The sequence below is a fragment of the Xiphias gladius genome, chromosome 7, assembly GCF_016859285.1.
Source record: "Xiphias gladius isolate SHS-SW01 ecotype Sanya breed wild chromosome 7, ASM1685928v1, whole genome shotgun sequence".
Classification (NCBI taxonomy): Eukaryota; Metazoa; Chordata; class Actinopteri; order Istiophoriformes; family Xiphiidae; genus Xiphias; species Xiphias gladius.
Window position 1 is genome coordinate 12,092,974 of NC_053406.1, and position 19,325 is coordinate 12,112,298.

General features: G+C 44.3%; 2 protein-coding genes across 2 annotated transcripts in view; both read left to right on the plus strand.

Annotated features, from left to right (window-relative positions):
- clpb (caseinolytic mitochondrial matrix peptidase chaperone subunit B) overlaps positions 1 to 3,014 on the plus strand; it is a 34,841-nt gene extending 31,827 nt beyond the window's left edge. The window contains exons 15-16 of the mRNA XM_040131003.1: positions 526 to 630; positions 1,513 to 3,014. Coding sequence (XP_039986937.1) covers positions 526 to 630; positions 1,513 to 1,710 — 303 coding nt within the window. The 3' untranslated portion in view covers positions 1,711 to 3,014. The remainder of the gene's footprint in view (positions 1 to 525; positions 631 to 1,512) is intronic.
- Positions 3,015 to 13,332: 10,318 nt separating this feature from the next.
- On the plus strand, positions 13,333 to 16,286 carry phox2a (paired like homeobox 2A). Its single transcript, XM_040131351.1, has 3 exons — positions 13,333 to 13,555; positions 15,304 to 15,491; positions 15,680 to 16,286. Exons 1-3 carry the CDS (start codon positions 13,333 to 13,335, stop codon positions 16,172 to 16,174), a joined length of 906 nt encoding a protein of 301 aa, XP_039987285.1. The 3' UTR covers positions 16,175 to 16,286.
- Positions 16,287 to 19,325: the final 3,039 nt, after the last annotated feature.

A 19,325-nucleotide genomic window follows, 5' to 3' on the forward strand; every position in this document is an offset into this window, starting at 1 on the left:
TTTTGAATGTTGCCGTCTGTGATGTGTGTATTCTTGTCTTCATGTCTGTTGCCTTTCATTTTTTAAGTGTGCATGTCTTGTAATAACGTGTCTCTGTCTGTATGTGGCAGCGGTGCTAACAGCAGAAATCTCATTATTACTGAATCCTCTCGAGCCATTTCTTTGTCACTCACTTATATTAAATAAATTAAATGTTTAGTGTTCTCATTATTGCCTTACAACAGTATTTATAATGTTGTAATATTAGTGTTTGTATCTCTGGAGTAAAAGATGGCATCTTATTTATTGAATGGAGCGCTAACATTAGTAGCTAAATGAGCAGCTCTGATCACTGCTATTGACTGGTGTTTGATTAAAACGCATTAAGGGCCTGTTGATTAGCGCTGGCAGACATGTTGCTTGACAGTATCTCCTCCCTGCTGCTGCATTTGTCTCTTTCTCTCCATCTCATTACTCCTCTCTATCTGTCTCCCCCACCATCCTCTTTCCGATTTGACTGGTTTTCTTTTTTCTGTCTTTCCGTAGGCCAAGCAGCGCCATGACATTACTCTTCAGTGGGATCGTCCAGTGCTGGACCTGTTGGCAGGCGGGTATAACATGCATTATGGAGCGCGCTCCATCAAACACGAGGTATGCACATACTATAACACACAGACTGCCACACCAGGGTGTCTGAAAAGTCTTGAGATTACATGATCTGTTCTCAAGGCTTTACAAGATATTGAATGCAGTTTTAAAATAAATCTTTTTTACATGTTTTTTGTCATTTTATCTACTATTTTTATCAGTTTTTACACAAGTGTTTGATTGAGAGATCTTTGACAAAGCAACTAAACAGGTTTAAAACACTCCAGTTAGACAAACTGGAAACAGCTTTGAAAATGCTCATGAAGACATTTAAAACAGTTTAGTTAATACATTTTATGTTTGCCTTCATTTTAACTTCCAAATAAGGGGTGTGATCATGAGTGTGATTGTCCTGTTAACTAGATTACTGCCTCCCTAGAACTCGCCAAGGACGATGGTTTGTAAAATATTATATAACTGATAGGAGTGATGGCCAAAACTATGAAAAAAGACATTTTGTTTTATGCAAGAAAATCATGAGCCCAATTTTACATTATTGTGTAAAAAACCACCACTATGATATTTCTTGAGTGTTGCTTTTCATGTGTCAGCTGTAAAAATGTTTTTTCATTTGTAGAGAAGGAGATATTTGGTCTGTGATCCACCAGGGATCGCGGAACAGCCTCCAATCAGCAGAGAACAAAGTCCAATATCAGTCCATATCTTGTATTAGGGACCAGGCAGCAAGGCTCAAGAACAGGTGTAGAAAGCAACAATAGTTCATTTTTAGGAATTAAAAAAGTAACAAATGACTCAGAAAACTATAGCAAGTTATCTGAGACTATAGGCCCAACAATTTAGACGCCACAATTTTAAAATCAATTTTCTTAAACACTTATGAAACCAAACTCGGCCTCACCTCTGACCTCGTCACTGATCCCTCAGGTTGAGCGGCGGGTCGTCAACCAGTTAGCCGCAGCGTACGAGCAGGAGCTGCTGCCAAAAGGCTGCACCCTGCGTCTGTCCGTCCAATCGGAGGGCCAGGAGGAGCGCAGCTCGCTCAGTCTGCGCCTAGAGGTGGTAGGAGAGGACAGCTCATCGAGAACGCTGGACATCCGTCCACCACTCAGCCCTGAACACTGACAAAGAGCAAACAAAACACAAACACAGAAGGATCTATACGGATACGTATGCACGCACGTACACTTGTCTCACACACACAGTATCATCATCATCATCATCATCATCATCACACAGTGTCAGGAGGATGGATGGTTCTTGATGCATGCTACCAATAAAAGTACCTCTGATGAACACAACATCACTGCCTCTCTGTTTCAGTACACACATGCACTGATTTCATGCCAACTTGTCAACAACATCCAGTACAGTGTCTGCCAACAAACAGTAAATAAAGTCAACCTCCTGCTAAAGTTAAAGTTACAACAGACCTTCACAGCAGTTGGAATTGATATCAAGAGCTATGCACAGACTCATTAGGTGTAAAAATAAAGCACGGGCTAAGGGAAGGAAATGTGCAGCTTCATCATCATCGGGAACATCATACATCTCATCATCGGTGGACTGAAGCCATCGTTTTAGCTGAAATAAAAGCTTTGCTGCATTATGTTTGTAGAAGTCAACTGTTGAGCCACTTAGCTGTTACACTGAAAAGTTTATGTCCACCTTATTAAATAGAATACTGAAAACCGTAAAATATTTAATATTTATTAAAGCTATTGTATGTAAGTTAATGGCAATGGACAGTGGCATATCTGGCGTTCGGGGACCTATTAAAGCTGTTGCATGAATTGACAAAGATGAAGAATGGCAAATGGAGAAAAATGAAAGTGGGTGTTGATAAGAAAACTTCAACTAGCAGTAAAACTCTTGCTATACCAAGTGATTTATTTAAAAGGTGACAGATCTTTTGAATAAATAAAAGCCAGTTTCTCCATTTACTGTGATTGAAAAGAAAGCATTAATGACCAAAGATAGTTTGACATTGCATCAGATCGTTGCCTGTGTCTTCACTGTAATGCACATTTCCCTCGTGGAGAAACCCCTCACCAGTACAGCTACACTGATAAATATATGTAGAAACAACCTGCTTATTCATATTATTTTTAATAAAGAATGTGTTAGTGGAGATGTCCCAAGCAAAAATGTACAGCAGTCAGTTTGAGTTACAGATAATATAACTGCCTGGTGAATTGATTCTGTTGATGCATTTTAATGTAAAGACATTTTGCTCTGGTGCCGTACAGTGTGTGTCTGTGCAGGCAAGTCTGTGTGACATTAAGAGAAATTTAGAGTCATAAGGAAATAATAATCAAAGCGTTGTATCATAAATGTTTGAACAGCGTGTTGACAAGGCAGCAGATGTAATCGAGCAACATTTCTCATTCTTGTATGACAACCTCCATCTTGTAAATAAAATCATAACGAAAAGGGAATTCCTGTTTTTTTTTTCTTTTTTTTTTCTTTCTGCATGTGTTGAACTGACACTCCTGATGGATGTGTGTGTGTGTGTGAGAGAGAGAGAGAGACCAGTGCCTGGGTGGGAGTTCTGCCACAATAACGCTTGTCCACCTTGTGAAACAACATGACAGAGGAATTTGCTTGGAATTCTGCTCTGGTGGGGGTCTGTGTCGGACGCTGGGAGTGAATGCAGAAAGGTAAATGCATCTCTCTCTCTCTCACACACACACACCATGCAGGAATGTCTTCTCTATAGGGAGGAATTAGCATGCAGGAAAAAGACACATTCACTCTTACTGTGCTCCTCCTGGACCCCCCAACAACACTAACACTCAGCCTGTTTCAGTCACTGTTGTCTCCTGTGAGGAGGAAGTGTCTCTGCAGTGTTTATAAATATTTCCCTGAAGCAGTATTTTTATAATTTAACACTGCAATAATCTTCTTTAGGGCTGCAACAATCAATTCATCGATTAGTTGACCAACAGAAAAATCGACAAGTATTTTGATAATCAAGTCAATTTTCAAGAAAAATAAAAAAAGCCAAATTTTTGCTGGTTCCCAACTTCTTTAATGTGAAGATTGTAAATTTAATTTTTCTGTGTCTGTCACACTGTTGTCTGATGTCGTAATGGGCACTTTGAAATATTTGCTGAGTTTTTTTTTGTCTAAGCGATTAATCAAAAAGTTTACAGACAAATCAGAAATTAAATTAAAAGTTAGTTACAGTTACTGTTTTCAGTCACACCTCAATGGCCTAAAGGTTAAAACCCTTTTGCTGTATTAACTCTCCATCTCGTTTATGACCGGTAATAATGGAAACCAGTGAAGAATTGTGGCTTTTATCTGGATGTACTTCATTTTGTGCCCTTCTGCAGTCTTAGCTGCCAAACAGTCATGAGTCTACGGTCACTCTGTGGTTGTATTAATTGTAGTTTCCAGTGTAAACAAATTGCCATATACTTGAAGTGTCATCCACATGTTATGAAGCTGATTATACCCTTGATGGCCCGAGAGAAAAGAGCAACAGACCAGCAGACATTTTTAAACGTGGGACTCGAGAAGCGGCTGCATCTGGACAGTAGATCAGGTTTTGCTGTGATACCTCGAGGCTTTTCCCATCTCTTATAACCCTCAAGCACATCTACATTTTATGGTTTTAGGAAATCAAGCTGGCATGAGTGTATGTGTGTGTGTGTGTGTGTGTGTGTGTGTGTGTGTGTGCGCACGTGTGTGCATCCATTTACCCTCCCCGACGAGGAAGACAAGAATAAGAGGAGGAGGAGAAAGAGAAGAGGCTCTTAGACTGTCCGTCAGGCTATTTCTGACTGCTGCCATTTCTCTGATTAGATTAGGGAGAAACAGAAACCTGGCTCTCCATCGTTCTAACCTCCCTCTATCTCTATCTCGCTACATTTTGCTCACTCACCCCCCCCCCCCATCCGCCCTCTCCCTCTCCCTCCTCCACCTTCTTCTCTCAGCCCTTCCTTATTCCTCCTCTGTCTGTCTGTCCATCTGTCTCTGTCTGTCTTTGCCCTGATGTCTCTCCCACGTTTCTGCCAATGATACAATTGGAGGACAGCGTAAGGTGCAAGAGAGCTAGAAAAACAGAGAAGTGAGCAAGGGGGTAAAAGGTCAAACAGAAGAGGAAGGGGCACGTGGAAGACCAGAGAAAAAGAGAGCGAATACACACATTTGACTAGTACAAAAGCATCTGTCCTAAAGTAAAGGCTACAATACTTTTTTTGCAACAGTAGTTTTCCTATGAATTTCTTCCCTTGAAAGTGAGTGGAGCTGCTCCGTGGACCCAGACCAAGACCCAAGCAGCAGCAGCTGTGAACATAGATAAATTTGTTAAAGATATTTTCATTAAAAACTTAGCTACTCCTCTCATTAAGTAGGCTACTCCTATAGATTTTCTGTGTCCGTTATCTAAAGGTAATTAGACTAAAACTGCTCTGTTTTTAGGAATCTGCACTAGATATCAACATCCACTAAAAAAAAAGAAAGAAAAGTTTGTGCAACACAGGGCCACAGTAATGCTCGACCTGCCCTATTGCACTTCTGTGGTGCAAATTCTCTAAACAAACTGTAATGAACCAAATTAAAAAAACCATCAGGGGCACTCTGCTGGCCTTGAGGTTTAAAGCGCAGAGTCTGAATGACTGAAATGACATTTTCATTTTTTTTAAAATGACCAAACACCATTTGAAATGCAGCACCCCTGGAGGGGGGGGGGTCTGGGCCCCAGTTGCACACACTGACAGTGTTGAGTTACTGTACGTGTGAGATCGGGCCTCCTGCTCTGCTGCCAACTGAATACTGATCTCTGTTCTGTGGATGAAAGCTGGCTGTAGAGGTTCGATTCCAGGGGTATGTACTGAGCAGTGGTGGCCATCCCAGGCAGCAGCAGCGGCAGCAGCAGCAGCAGCGGCGGCTCAGAGAGGTGCAGCAGCCAGGTGGAGGTGCTGAATGATGAACGACTACTAGAGGCTTTCCCATTATCATATCTGTTTCTGCTCTTAACGGGGGATTTTCATCCGTGTCGCTCTGCACTACTAACCCCCCCCCCTCCTCCCCCTTTCATTGTACTCCCCCAGGAAAGCGATCGATTTCACCTCCATTACCTCAGTCCACTCAGCTCTCAGTTTAAAGAGGCTCCTCATTCATGCAGCCGTAAAGCAGCGCAGTTATCAGAGGCCCACGCCAAGCTGTTATTCTGGGTTTATGCGTTTGTTAAAATGAGACTCTTGGCCTTTTGTGTTGACGCCTGGAGTTATGGTGGCTTTGTAGTGGTCCGGGTTGGGTGGGTGGGGGGGGGGTCGAGGAGTGGACCGGCGGACCGGCCGGGGTGCACACTCCGGATGCCGTCCGGTTGCCGCGCGGCAATCACGTGACCACCCCCCTGGGAGAATTAGCATAAAAGACAAATAAAGAAGCCCACCAAAAAACACACCGGTCTCTCCTCCTTTCTTTTAAAGAAAAGGAACAAATCCATTCCGCCTAATTCGAACCTTGCTCAGGGACAGCTCGCGTGGCAGATTGCAGCCTAATTAGTTTAGAGGGAATTTAATTCAATTAACTTTCCACAGCTCCGCGCGCCCCGCCGCTGGGCTGCTTTCAGAGCGCGGGGCCAGAGCTCGAGATCTAATTAGCGTGTTTGGAGAAGCTCTCCTGCGCGCGGCCATCCCTCTCCGCTCCAGCTGTGGTGTGTGTGTGTGTAGTGTGTAGTGCGGTCTCCCGGGACCTGGTTTTTATCCTAAAAAGCTTCTTTTTTAAGTAACATGCCGTTGTCCATTAGGATAATCTGGTGCCGCAGTGGAGAGATGTAGGCAGCATGTGAATACCCGCAGCTGCTCTGCGTCATGTTGTGGCTGATGAGTGCGTGTTGAACTGATGTTAGAGTGGACTTACATTAGGATGAGTGTAATTTGATGGGTTAAAATTAATGGCCACATTTGGAGGCAATTTTGACCAAACTTCGGCCTGATGAGCCTCTGCGCTGGACAGCCATTTTGTCTCATTTGACTGCGTTACATCATTTGGTGTAGTTACATTTTCCCATCCAATCGTAAAATGATTTATGGATTACTCTACATCACTTTCTCTAGGGGGCCTCTATAGGTCCCAGGGACGATGCACGTGTCAACATTTTGCTTCAATGTTTTATTTAGACTGGCCTTCAAAAGTGGGACGATATGATGAGATTTTATAAACAGTATAAAGCACAAAAAGAGCAACATTCTCCAGGCGTTTTCCCTCTTTGTCCTGATGGTTTTGGGGATGTCCGTCTTCGTGCTGCTTAACCAGGGTGTTTCTAGGCCCCAACAGGCCTAAATACAACATCTCTTAAGTGTCATACAAAGCTTTACATTCAAGAAAAAGAAACCTAAGTATTTAAAAATGTAGCGTTTCCGTTGTTTACTGTATTTTCCTCTTGTTGAGTTGAACGCCAGGCTCGGTCGGGACCCAGTCGGATTTCGATCATGTGTGTCGACACTACCTGAGCGAACTGCCACCGCAGCCCACAGCACACCGGGTGCCGTTGCTCCTGTCTCTAACCCGGTTAAGTGCGCGCCGTCGTCTCGAGCCGGAGCGTCACGGTACATTCCGGTAATTGGGGATTGAAATGCGGGGACAGGCGCACAGACGGGACCCCCCACCCCCACCCCCACCTCGGCCCCGGCCCACAGCCCACCGCCCCCCTCCGTCCCGCACCGTCTCTCATCCATCACCGGGCAAATCAAATGCACACCGCCAGCAGCCGCTGCTGCAAAGACGCGGGCCGATGTTAACGGCAGGATCCGTGATTTTTGATTTTATTTCAAGCGCAATCAAATCCACCTCCGAGGGGAGAGCATCTGAAGAGGGGCGATGACACGACACATTTTAGCGACACTAGGGGTGACGAGCTGTGTGTGATCACGCTCTGGCCTGCAGTCGGCAGAGCTGAGGATGACGCTGTAGCACATGAATAATAATCCTAATAAATTATAATCCGGATAATTTCATAGGATTATTAGCACCTGGGCTTTACAAATATCAAAACCAGGGACTGACTGCCATTAAATAGAAAGGAACACTGTAAAGTATGGACACATGCTGAGAACAAATGTTATAACGATGCAGGGAATAGCTAATGAGAGCTTGTATTTTCGTGTGTGTGTGTGTGTGTGTGTCAGTACGAGAGTGGCAATTGACAGACTGGTTTATAGCGTGTTGCAGAAAAAAAAACCGGTCTCTGTTTGCTATCCATATATCATCTGTCTGCTGTAGGTAAAATAATTCAATACACACAACAACAAATTGTCCAGTCAAAATCAGAAAAAACACACGCGCGCGCATGTAGCCTACAAATAGGGCAAGTCATTTTGATATTTAATCAATTTGACCCATTAATAATTAAGATATAACGGACATGTAATCAAAAATAATTAACGCAGCTTAATCATTCGAAACTGGATTTGAATTTATTAATAGTTTAAGTTCAGTTGACTGGATTAAAAGCGTCTCAAAACACAGAAATGTTAAAATATGAATGGAGCTATTTTAAACGTTTCTAAAGCTTCATCACATGAACTAAATGTCATGTCAGTAAGGATCAAGCAGTGGCGTGTTAATTCGTTATAAATGTTACAGTCTCACTAAAAGACTCAACATGAGGCCTATTGGGTCGGTTTTTGTTTTGGTTGTTGTTGTTGTTGTGTTCTTTTCTGTCCCCCTGGTTGCCTTTTATCGCAGCAGCTGTACAGCAACCAACAGCTGCATGCTCACGCCGCTCAATGTAAAATCAGTCTGGCTTCGCGTGTACGTGATCGGACCAGGGGCACTGACTTCAATTCACTCTCAATAATGGTGTAATCTCCGCATGTGTCTGTGCATTTAACTGCGTGTTTTACAAAGCTCGACAAACAAGTGGCTACTATCCAGACCCGAGAATCAATGGCCGCCTGCGTCTGAAGCAGGGAAAAAAGGCTTTGGGCACACGGGCCATGTTCTTCATTGCGCTTTCATGATGGATGGACCTGGCAGGCTCTCTCTTTCTGACTGACAGCTTCGCTCGGTTTTCAGACCACCACCGCGTGACACGGGACAGAAACCGGGCTGGGCCTCCCGCGTGGCTTTTCTCCAGCCCAGTGCCGCCGCTGTCCCATCCTTTACTCATCCCTCACCCCGCTGTCTCTATCCATACACCTCTCCATCAAGACCAATCCAGCCATCCATCACAGAGCCCAGTCTTTTCCGCCACCACCACCACCGCACTGACACACACACACACACACACACACACACACACACACACACACACACACACACACACACACACACACACACACACACACACACACACACACACACACACACACAAGTTCTCCTACCGCTTGCTTCGTTAATGCCAGCCTGTGCCTTAGGGGTGGAGGAGCATCAGAAACACTACAGAAGGAAAGAGGTGAGCAGAGAGGGAAGACATTTGGGGAATTTAATTGGGATTTCTCTACAGATCATGCCTCTTCGGTGTTTGAAAATAAGCTAGGGCGGACGGGACACCGATTGGGATCTGAATAGGAGGCCAGGTGCAGCTTGTTTCCCCGCTTGAATAATCTACATTTTGCGAACGACGCGCAGAAAAAAAGAGTTCAGGGAGTCCCTCAGCAAAAACGTATAGAGATATGGTTCGGCCTTGTACCCTTGGCGTCCCCCATAAAGCCCATTAATAGAAAGGGTGTTTATCATTCGGTATAGTATCAATTACGGGGCAGGGTCACGATTGAACTTTGAGCATAGAGCCTAAATTCATTAATCGAAAGGAACCATAACGACCACACATTTGAGTTTGATTATAACAGCCGTCACGGATTTTATGGTCTCCTTAGTTTTTCCTCACAGCTGCTGCGGGAGGCCTATACAAGTTTCCATTACTCCCATTTAGGGATTTGTGGCTAGTTGCGTCGTGGTCTTAATCGCTCAATTTATACAGTTTTTGTCGCCTGCCTTTGCAGCCCAGTGACTTGATATTGGAAGATGTTGCTAAAGCTTTTTAAATCAAGGATACACGGCGGCCACTGAAAATGTGTATTGTTCCTTTAATGATAACTCAATCATAACTCCCACTAGAAACAGACAGCATACGATTTTCCCTAATAACCCCGTCCTCCATGGGCCTATAATCCCTATAGTCGGGGGTCCCTCTCTCAGGGGCCCTCGGGAGCCTCTAGGGGACCATTGTGTCGCCCTCTGTTGACTCAGACGTCATGAATGCCAAAGATCCCCGTTACTGTTTCCGTCGAATCGCCCCCATGAATGTAAAAGTCCAAAGTTAAAGCCTCCGCAGAGGAGAAGTCTCCCCCTGCGCTGGAGCACTATAGGGCGGATTAGCGGCCTGGAAGAGACCGGTCCCCTCTTTGAAGGGATTAAAGTTTAAACGCTGAAAAGCGGGAGAGCTAGGGTCGCTCCTGGCTGCTCTTTTTTTGGGAGGCAGAACCGTCCTGGAGAGTTTAACTTTGAAACTGTTTAAGTTTCTTGGTAAACTCACCTCTGAACCCTCCAGACGGGACGAGGACACACAACAGACGGCACGGCCTGGGAGCCAAAAATCACGAGGCTTATAAAATGTATATTTATTTTAAGTGACTTAATCACACAGAACTGAATGGCATTCTTATGTTTCGCCTATTGTGTTGCGCTGACACTCATTAGAGTGTGTTGTAGAGGGTGTAGGGCACCTTTTTCTTTTTGTGCCAGATTTTATTTGTGGAGCTTGGGACAAAAAACAAACAAAGAAATAAACAAACAAATAAAATTGTCGTATGCAATGTATGATAATGTATGAAGCTGTGTTCTTGTAGGTTCTTCTAGGTCCATGTGGGCTGGGCACTTCCGTGTACATGACAAAACAAATAACAGTGAGTCGAGTCTGTGTTATTTACCGGGGTCTACTACTGTATTTTATGCCACGTAGCATCTATAAAGCCTAATGTGAGCGCTTAAAGCATCGAAACTGGGATGTAAAGATTGTATTGAATGAAGAAGAATGTTTCTAATTTGGAGCATAACATTTGAGTAAATATTTTTGCGTTAATATTATTATGATTACAACGATATATAAAATAAAGAATAACAATTAAATAAGTACAACAAGAATAAGATTTACATCAACGTGACAACTAAAACTCTTTTAAGTGCTGGAAGTCAACTCAGACCACAACTTGTCCATGACGCCCTGTGCAGACGTGGTAAAGTGTACTAACGCACGCGGTTTCAACGTTGTATTTTATGATGCTCAGTGGGCTTATATCTCCACATTCAGACGGAGGACTGGGACTGAGTTTTGTTTTGAGTTTGTTTTTTTGTTTTGTTTTTTTTGCCTCCTAAATTCGGATCTCTCGGGTCCGGCCTCGGTGAGCCTCGAGGCTCAGACCGAAATGAGCGATGCTCAACCAAAACCTGGAACTAGTGAACCAACACCAGCACGAGATGAACAGCCGTCTCACCAGCAGCACGGCGCGGCTCGCCGCCCCGCCCGACACATCCACCAACTCTCAACGACCACACAATAAACGCTTTAAACAAATCTTATCATTAATTCCCATTTGTAGTTGAAGTGAGTACGGCGCAGCGAACGCGCGCATGCGCTTGTGTGCGCGCGTGTGTATGGGGGGGTTAATGTCATTAAGGAGCATCATCGTGCAGCCTCTGGTCAAGCAGAGATAAGAGCGCGCACTTTGAGCTCTATTATGGATTTTACGCACGCCCGCACGCGAGCCTAACTTGATTAATTTCTGGCATGCGTCACGTAGAACGTAATTTTGGTTTGTGGATTATATTATTTGGTGAAATTTATCCACTAATAAAAAGCCTGTTAATTTCATGAAGAGAGTCTGAAATGCGGCGAGCCATGTCATGTTTTTAAACGGCGCCAGATTTGGAAACTGCATGGAGCGCGCCTGCCTGTCGGTCTTAAGCCCATCCGTGTTTGTGTTTGTGTGTGTGTGTGTGTGTGTGTGTGTGTGTGTCTGTGCGATCGGGGCCGTGTGGGATATGACTTATCACATTGTATGACACCAAACAATAAACTTAAACCAATTTATGAAGCGTCAATGCGTTTATGGTTAGCCTGTCGCGGTTGCTCAGTTGTCTCCGCAGCCAGTTCCCTCTCTAGTCCTATACATCAAAGTGATGCTCACTCTGGTGACATCTCCGTAAAAGTGATCGGAATCAAATCAAAGCTTTTAATCCCAGCAATCACCGTCACATCTGGACGTTTCCCCCCACATAAAGACTTCTGTGCCTGAGCTGCAGTTGTTTCCACGAGCCGTTTGAGGGGCACTGGCCGGCTTTGGAGCACTGCTGCGGGGCTTAACCTGCACCTGCTCATACGGTGCTTTTCTAGTCGCTAGTTAATAGTTTCATTATAGAGTTTGGGCCCTAAATGTATGCCGCTTACGGCGATATATCAGTGGTAGCCAAATGAGAAAACAATCGCGCACATCACGCCTAGCCTGAGTGTGTTTTTTGTGGATGCGTCCAATATCGGACATTTTCTAAAAACACAAACCGAGCACACCAGTGCCGTGTAGATGTTTGCTCTCCTATCACTGTAGGTCGTGGGCCTCTTTTGAGATATTTTGCCTACAACGCTTCGTTCACATTTCCAAAGTTTAAGCCCCAAAAAGTCTCAGTCAGCCCAAGTCGCGCGTCTAAATGCAAAGAAAGGCTAAAAACCACAAATAAATAGTAATAAAAAAACGAGAACAACAGCAACAACAAAAACAAAACAAAAAAAAAACAACAGAAGACAAAACGGACATGACTAGGGTCTATCCGCCTTGAACGCAGTTTAACGGGCTGTTTCTTTCTTGGCTCGTCGGCTTGAATCATAGTTCAGGATTTCTTTAAAGCAGTCGAACAAAGGAGAACAAACGTAGCCTGATTGCGGAGAGAGACAAAAACAATAAGCACGAAGCGCCGGTCGCGTCCGCAAATGGTCCTCACATTTCTACCGGGAGAGTTCATGAGCTGACTAAAGTCCCAATAAACGCACCGTATTGATATATGTAGATGAAATATGGTCACTCAAACAGTGACACTTGATTTTAGTCATATTTGGGCTGAGAGATGAGACGGAACTCACCAGAACTGGAAACGTCCGATAAAGGAAGCATCGACCTTATAACTGATTTAAATGAAGAAATGGTTGGTTTTAGACTGATTATTTAACTCTGACACCTGCGAGCTCTCGAGGCTGCGGAGCGCGTGGGCGGTGCAGTGAGTAGTGGGAGCGGGAGGGGGGGGGGCGCAACCCGTGTCCACGCTCACTCACTGGTGGCATTGTCATGGAAACTAGACCACCGCCTCGCTATTGTCTCGCGCTCTGCCAAGTTTATTATAAACACTGCGCGAGCCGCAGCGCGCTGTCAAACGGAGCGCGAGCGCAGAGCGAACTGCAGTCCAGGGTGGAGGAGAAGAAGAAGAGGAAGAGACGGCCACACAGAGAGGGAGAACCAGGAGAGAGTGAGAGTGTAGAGAGCAAAGAGAAACCGTCTGGATTATTTGCCGTGAAAAAGAGCCGCGTGACAGTGACATATAAACCACACAGCTGACGGGAGTTCGGGAGAGTCCTTGGACATACTGGAGAGACAGACCAGGTCCGAATATCTTCGACTAGCCTGAACAGCGTCCACTCTCTCCCCCAAGATAAAGCGCGGCCGCAGACTCCCCCCGAAGACGCCCTGACTCAGAGTTCCCCTCGTCGTGTTTGCAGACCGGGGTTTGCACCGGCTGACCTCCATGTATAAGATGGATTACTCGTACCTGAACTCCTATGACTCCTGCATGGCGGCCATGGAAGCGTCGGCCTACGCGGACTTCAGCTCCTGCAGCCAGGCCAGCTCCTTCCAGTACAACCCGATCCGGAGCGGACCCTTCTCCAACCCGGGCTGCACTCCGCTCAGCACGGCCAGCTGCACCCTGGGAGCCCTGCGGGAGCACCAGCCCACGCCTTACTCCTCAGGTAGAGGAATCCTATATATTATTGTACATACTCTGAGGGCCTCTAGACAAAGGTTATAGGATGGAGGAAATGTTGCTCGTTAGATTGGATAAGTAAGGCATTCAAAAAAAGCAAGGAAGGAAAAACTTAAAAGCTCCGCCACTTCCTCTGACTTGAGATGCGACACACAGCTTCTGTTAATACAAAAGGAAATGTTTAATGGTCAGCTCTACTTTTCGTTAAACCATCTGCACAGATTAAGGCCCAACTGGTTTTTACACGTATTTCATTTTAACTGACTTCATTCCTGAGTGAGGATGAAATCGCTGCAAAAAATCATTTATGGAGGAAGAAATTTTATATTTTAACGTTATTACATTTTTTTAATGATGACGTTAAAAAGCTACGAGGAGGTTTGCAAAGGTGAAACACTGTGTTCCAACTCAGACAATAGCCGATACGTCAATCTGCAATAAACTGTAGGATTATAATATTAATAATACTCACAATAGGCTGATAGGCCTAATACCACTACTGCTACTAATTACTATTATTATTATTATTATTATTATTATTATTATTACTATTATTATTAACAAACATCGTCTCAGAAAATGCAAACTTGACAGCTTGCCTAAATGAATCTTGATGAATCACACACACACACACACACACCCACCCACCCACGCACGCACACACACACACCTACTTGTTGGCCATTCCTGGGCCCACCTAACTAGTCAAACTGTTGCAGTTACTGCGTGGGTATTTAATATATTCTTTATTTGCCTGCAGACATCACTGCCTCCTGATCCTAAATTGAAGAGCCGAGCCTAAATTCGAGATTGTCAAGCTCAGGGTCCATTTCGCTCATTTCCCTTTCTTGAAGCCGTGAAATGAGCTTCCTTTCCGACTGAGTTCGTGTGGATTTTGACAGGGCTTACACGTGCGTTGAAGTACTGGTTTGTGTATTGTGATATTTTCTATGAGCCGCGCCTCAAACCCTTTCAAAACAAATTTTAATCGCAAACAGTGAAATTCTGATTGCACTGATTAAAGTACACTTGATAATGCAGACGAGACTGTTACTGACAAACCTCTTATAAATTTGCGAAACGAAGAGCCTAATTCCATATTATTATATTAAGACTATAACTAATTTGAGTAATTGGGCTAATTTTTGTTTTCTTTCACCGTATTTCACAGCCAAAAACTCTAAACAAAATAAATGTTTTCAGGCTACATAGAAACAAAAAGTCGAAAGTCAAGCAGTTTTATGAGTGGATTACAGCCGTCTGATGCCTTTTCAACATTTCGAGATGAATTTGGCCTGTTGGGCCTGCAGCCTGTATTGTAAACCACCGCGATGTCAGGTTTGGTTCGGTCAAACTTTTTCAATTATTTTATATATTGATTTTTTTTTTTTTTTTTAATTTTTATGTCGTCATTTCTGATTGGCTCTGAACACAACGCAATCATGTTAATCCGCCATCCACAAACCACTAACTGCTGTGCAAAACAGTCTATTGTTGATTGACGGAAACGGCTGATTACAGTTCATCGAACTGTGATTTCCTGAAAACTACGTGCAAAAGTCGTCTTCTTCTTTTAAAAAATCCGACAAGCTGAGGCGGGTCCGGGGGCAGTTACGCAGGGGCCTCTCCCTCAGTGCCGGTAAGATCCGTGGCCCCCCGCTATTTTAAAGCGTCGGCCAGTCCTCAATGAACGTTGCTTTTCGACCACTAAGCAGATCTAATTTCGCCCCTCAGTTCCGTACAAGTTTTTCTCGGACCCCTCCGGCCTGAACGAGAAGCGGAAGCAGCGGCGCATCAGGACCACCTTCACCAGCTCTCAGCTGAAGGAGCTGGAGCGGGTCTTCGCCGAGACACACTACCCGGACATCTACACCCGAGAGGAGCTGGCGCTGAAGATAGACCTGACCGAGGCCCGGGTACAGGTGAGAGGAACCTGCCGTCTCCATTTCACAAGCACACACCAGACCCCTGGATCATTAGCAACCTCTGCCAATCGGAACATTGGATACAATTCCTCCGCAATCTTACGCTTTGGGCCCCATTTATCTACATGCATCTAGGCATCTATGTTTAATCGAATATGAATTGTACCTCTGTCTGTGTTTCACAGGTGTGGTTTCAGAACAGGCGCGCCAAGTTTCGTAAACAGGAGCGCGCAGCCAACGCCAAGGCCAACAGCTCTGGCGGCACCACGGGCAGCACCAGCAGCACCAGCTCTGGGGGGAAGAAGGGCGGAGAGCCCAGATCTTCATCAGATGACGACGAGTCCAAAGAATCCACCTGCAGCCCCACACCTGACAGCACGGCCTCCCTGCCGGGCTCGGCCAGTGGAAACTTGGGCAGCCCCGCCAGCCTGAGCCCCAGCCCGGCTCCTGCCAACAGCGGCTACGCTAACACCTCCAGCTCTCCGGTCCTCCAGGGGCTGAAGCCGCCCAGCTGGTCCAGCCTGGGGCCGGCCAACCCGGCCGTGGCCCAGCCCGCTGCCCAGACTCAGGAGATTCTGAAGGCCTGGCAGCCGGCGGACAGTATGACCGGGCCCTTTGCCGGAGTCTTGTCCTCCTTCCACAGAAAGCCCAACCCCACCATCAAGACGAACCTGTTCTGAAGCACAGAGGAAGAGGAAAAGAGAAACAGACATTATGCGGTCTACTGGAACAGTGAGGAGTTTCTTGTTTTTGATGAGAGAGTCGGGACTTGCCCATTATAACACTGAATTCACTGGTATATTCTGCTGTAGTTCAGTGAGGCGCTCAGTTCTTCTCTCAAAAACTACCCTTTCAAACTGATTCAAAACTCAGATAATAAAGACAAAAAGTCTGGTCACCATCTCTCTCCCCAAAATATTGTGCAACAGTGCAAATCATACCTGCAAAACTCCTCTTGGACATGGACGGTTTCCTTCCTGCGATGACTTAAACTCTTCACTCTCATCCTCAGATTAGAGCTGCTCGTACAGTTCGACCAGAACTCACTCTTCCTCAGATAAAAACTAAGAGACAAAGTGTTGTCAGCTCTATTTAATGATGTAGAACTCTCCATGTACAGGCCCCTTAAACTGTCACCCGACTAAAACCTTCACGGTGTCAATTTTGTGTGTCCAGTCCAATTTCAAGCAACATTTCTTGGACCCATACACACGTCTGATATACACACACCTAAAAAACACACTGTCTGTCCTTCTCTACTGTCTTTTTTGCACACTTACACTCAGATTCCCACACTCACTGCATTGCAACGCACCCTGTCGAGCACTTGGAGAGCCGCAGCGGCAGCTCTGATGAGCATGGCGGTCAGGTACGGGTTTAAAGCAGAAATCTAAACATCACCCTGTGGTCTCTGCTGAAGAAGCAAAACAAACAAACTTTTACCCTCAAGCACAACTTCCTCTAAGCCCCCTGACACACAGACGCCCAACAGAATGAGAGCCCCCCCCACACACACACACAAAATCTCTTTGCCAAAATCCAATTAGACCAGCCAGGTCCAGACTAGACACTTCCCCAGTTCAATTCATCCCCTCTACCTCCTTTACTGCATCAAGTCCTGACTCCCCCACTCTCCTTCTCAATGTCTCAGTGTGTCCAAGCTTCACGGTCCCATCCCTTCACTCTCTTTCTGTCCCATCATGCCTTTCTCTGTCAAACAGTGGGCGCTTCGTTAAAATTCAGCAAGGGAAAAGACAGAGAACTTGAGGCGTTTGTCCCCGTTTTCAATTCACATTTACTGCAGTTTCCTGCCCTGTTCTATGGGTGGAGCAAGGTGAAGAGCTGTAGTTATACACAGAGCTGAGTGTAGCCTACAAATCTATCAATCCATTTATAACTGAATTGTAGAGGTGGTGTCATTGTACTACAACTGGTTTCTCACTTTCATCCCCGCCTGAAGGGTTTTATTTTTGATTCTCCTGCTGGATTGATGGGAATGAATGAATCTGTTCTGCAGGTGGTGCTTCAGTAGGTGGTTTGAATTACAACTCAATACCCACTCCAACTCTTCAATCACTTTTTCAGCCCAGTTTCATGAACTCTCCTACGGCTGACAAATACGGAACGATCTTTCTCAGAAACATGATGCAAGCTGGTCAAATGCTGGCAATATAGTGAGAGATGGAGTTTTCTACTGTATGTTCATTAATACCCCGAATTTGTTCTTGTCCACCCTCCTTTTTTGTTTTGCAAAAAGGCAAAAAAAAAAAAAAGAAAAAAAAAAGGGGGAGCTGTTTCTACTTTCCTTCACCTTGCAAAATGGCTTGTGAACCATCTTGATTTCATTTTGTTGCAAATCACTGAAACAAGTATGATTTGAGAGCTGATTTTTTTGGGAGGGTTTACTTTAGAAATTACTCAAAAAGGGGGAAAAAAAAACATGTATTTATTAATATTTTTTATTATATCTGTGAGAAACCCACATATTTCTTTGAACTGCTCCCTAAAATTTTGTGACTGTAAATTCTGTAATTAGTAATATAAATATTAGGTAGCCTTGTTTATTTCTCTCACGTTGCTTTACAGATTTATTCCATTGCAGGGTATCTGTCTCACAGACCAACGCGTCCATGAAAAACTATGAATCGACAGACGCTCTAGTGAATGAGAAGTTATAGCACTACTCTGAATATTCTAATAAATCGACATTATGGAAACACTACCTGATGTGCTCAATGACCTGGTTTCTTCCTCGTGACAACATGGTGAGAGTGTTGTGTGTCATGTGCAAAGTCAGAGTTCGCAAACAGAAACTCACAGAAACTCACCCACGCTGAGGCATGAGCTCCCAAAAAACAGGGTTATATAAAAACTGAAAAAACTGTCATTTTTCTTTTTACTGTACATTCTCTCTCTTTCCCTTACTGAGGTGGGTCTACGGCTCACAGATCATAACTTTTTCATCCTTACAGCTTTCCCTGCAGACGACAAAAACAAGCAAATTAGTGAATTTATATAATAAGGAAAGATATTAGATTTTAATTGAAAAAAAAAAAATTAAAAGGGTGAACAACTTTCATTAACTTAACACAACCAAAAGGAGGAGACTACATGATGGAACAAGATAAAATGGAGTGTGTCAGAGAAAACAACTCTTTTCACTCATGCACACACTCACCAACACACACACACACACACACACACACACACCACTGAGAACACTGAAATGCCAAAACCCTTAAAAAAAAGACTAGATTTAACACATCTGAACAGCAGATTCACATTCTCTGCATTATGGTTGTTTCGCTGTTAAAAGATTAGACAAACCTTAAAACACATAACACAGGCAAGTAGCTGAGTCTAAGGGTGTGCGAGAGCAACAATACAAGAGTGTATAAATGAAACCGCTACAATCACATCCTTAAAAGATTTCATGCTACTTAGTCCCAATTATGCAACAACACGTTCACTTACAGTTTAGAGTTCTACTTTGGAGGTCTTCTCATAGTGAGCAGTTGACATGGCAAAATATTTTCAGACATCATATTTCAATATCAAAAGCAAGCTGTGTGCTTAAATGAAGGAGAAATAATCGGTGTGATCCACATTGATAAAGGAGAAGTCTCAGGTATCAGCACCAGGTCTTTTAAAACAACAATGAAGTGGCTTTTAAGTTTGGCTTCTGGGCAGGATTTAAATTAAGAACAAATAAAGGCAGTTGAACAATAACAGGTAAGTTATATATATATATATATATATATATATATAATACACACACACACACACACACACACATACACATACATACACATACATATATATATATTATAT

Coding starts and splice junctions, on each gene's coding strand:
- phox2a (XM_040131351.1), top strand. CDS start 13,333: ATGTATAAGATGGATTACTCGTACCTGAACTCCTATGACTCCTGCATG. Junction 13,556..15,303: donor GCCCACGCCTTACTCCTCAG/GTAGAGGAATCC, acceptor TTCGCCCCTCAG/TTCCGTACAAGTTTTTCTCG. Junction 15,492..15,679: donor TGACCGAGGCCCGGGTACAG/GTGAGAGGAACC, acceptor TGTGTTTCACAG/GTGTGGTTTCAGAACAGGCG.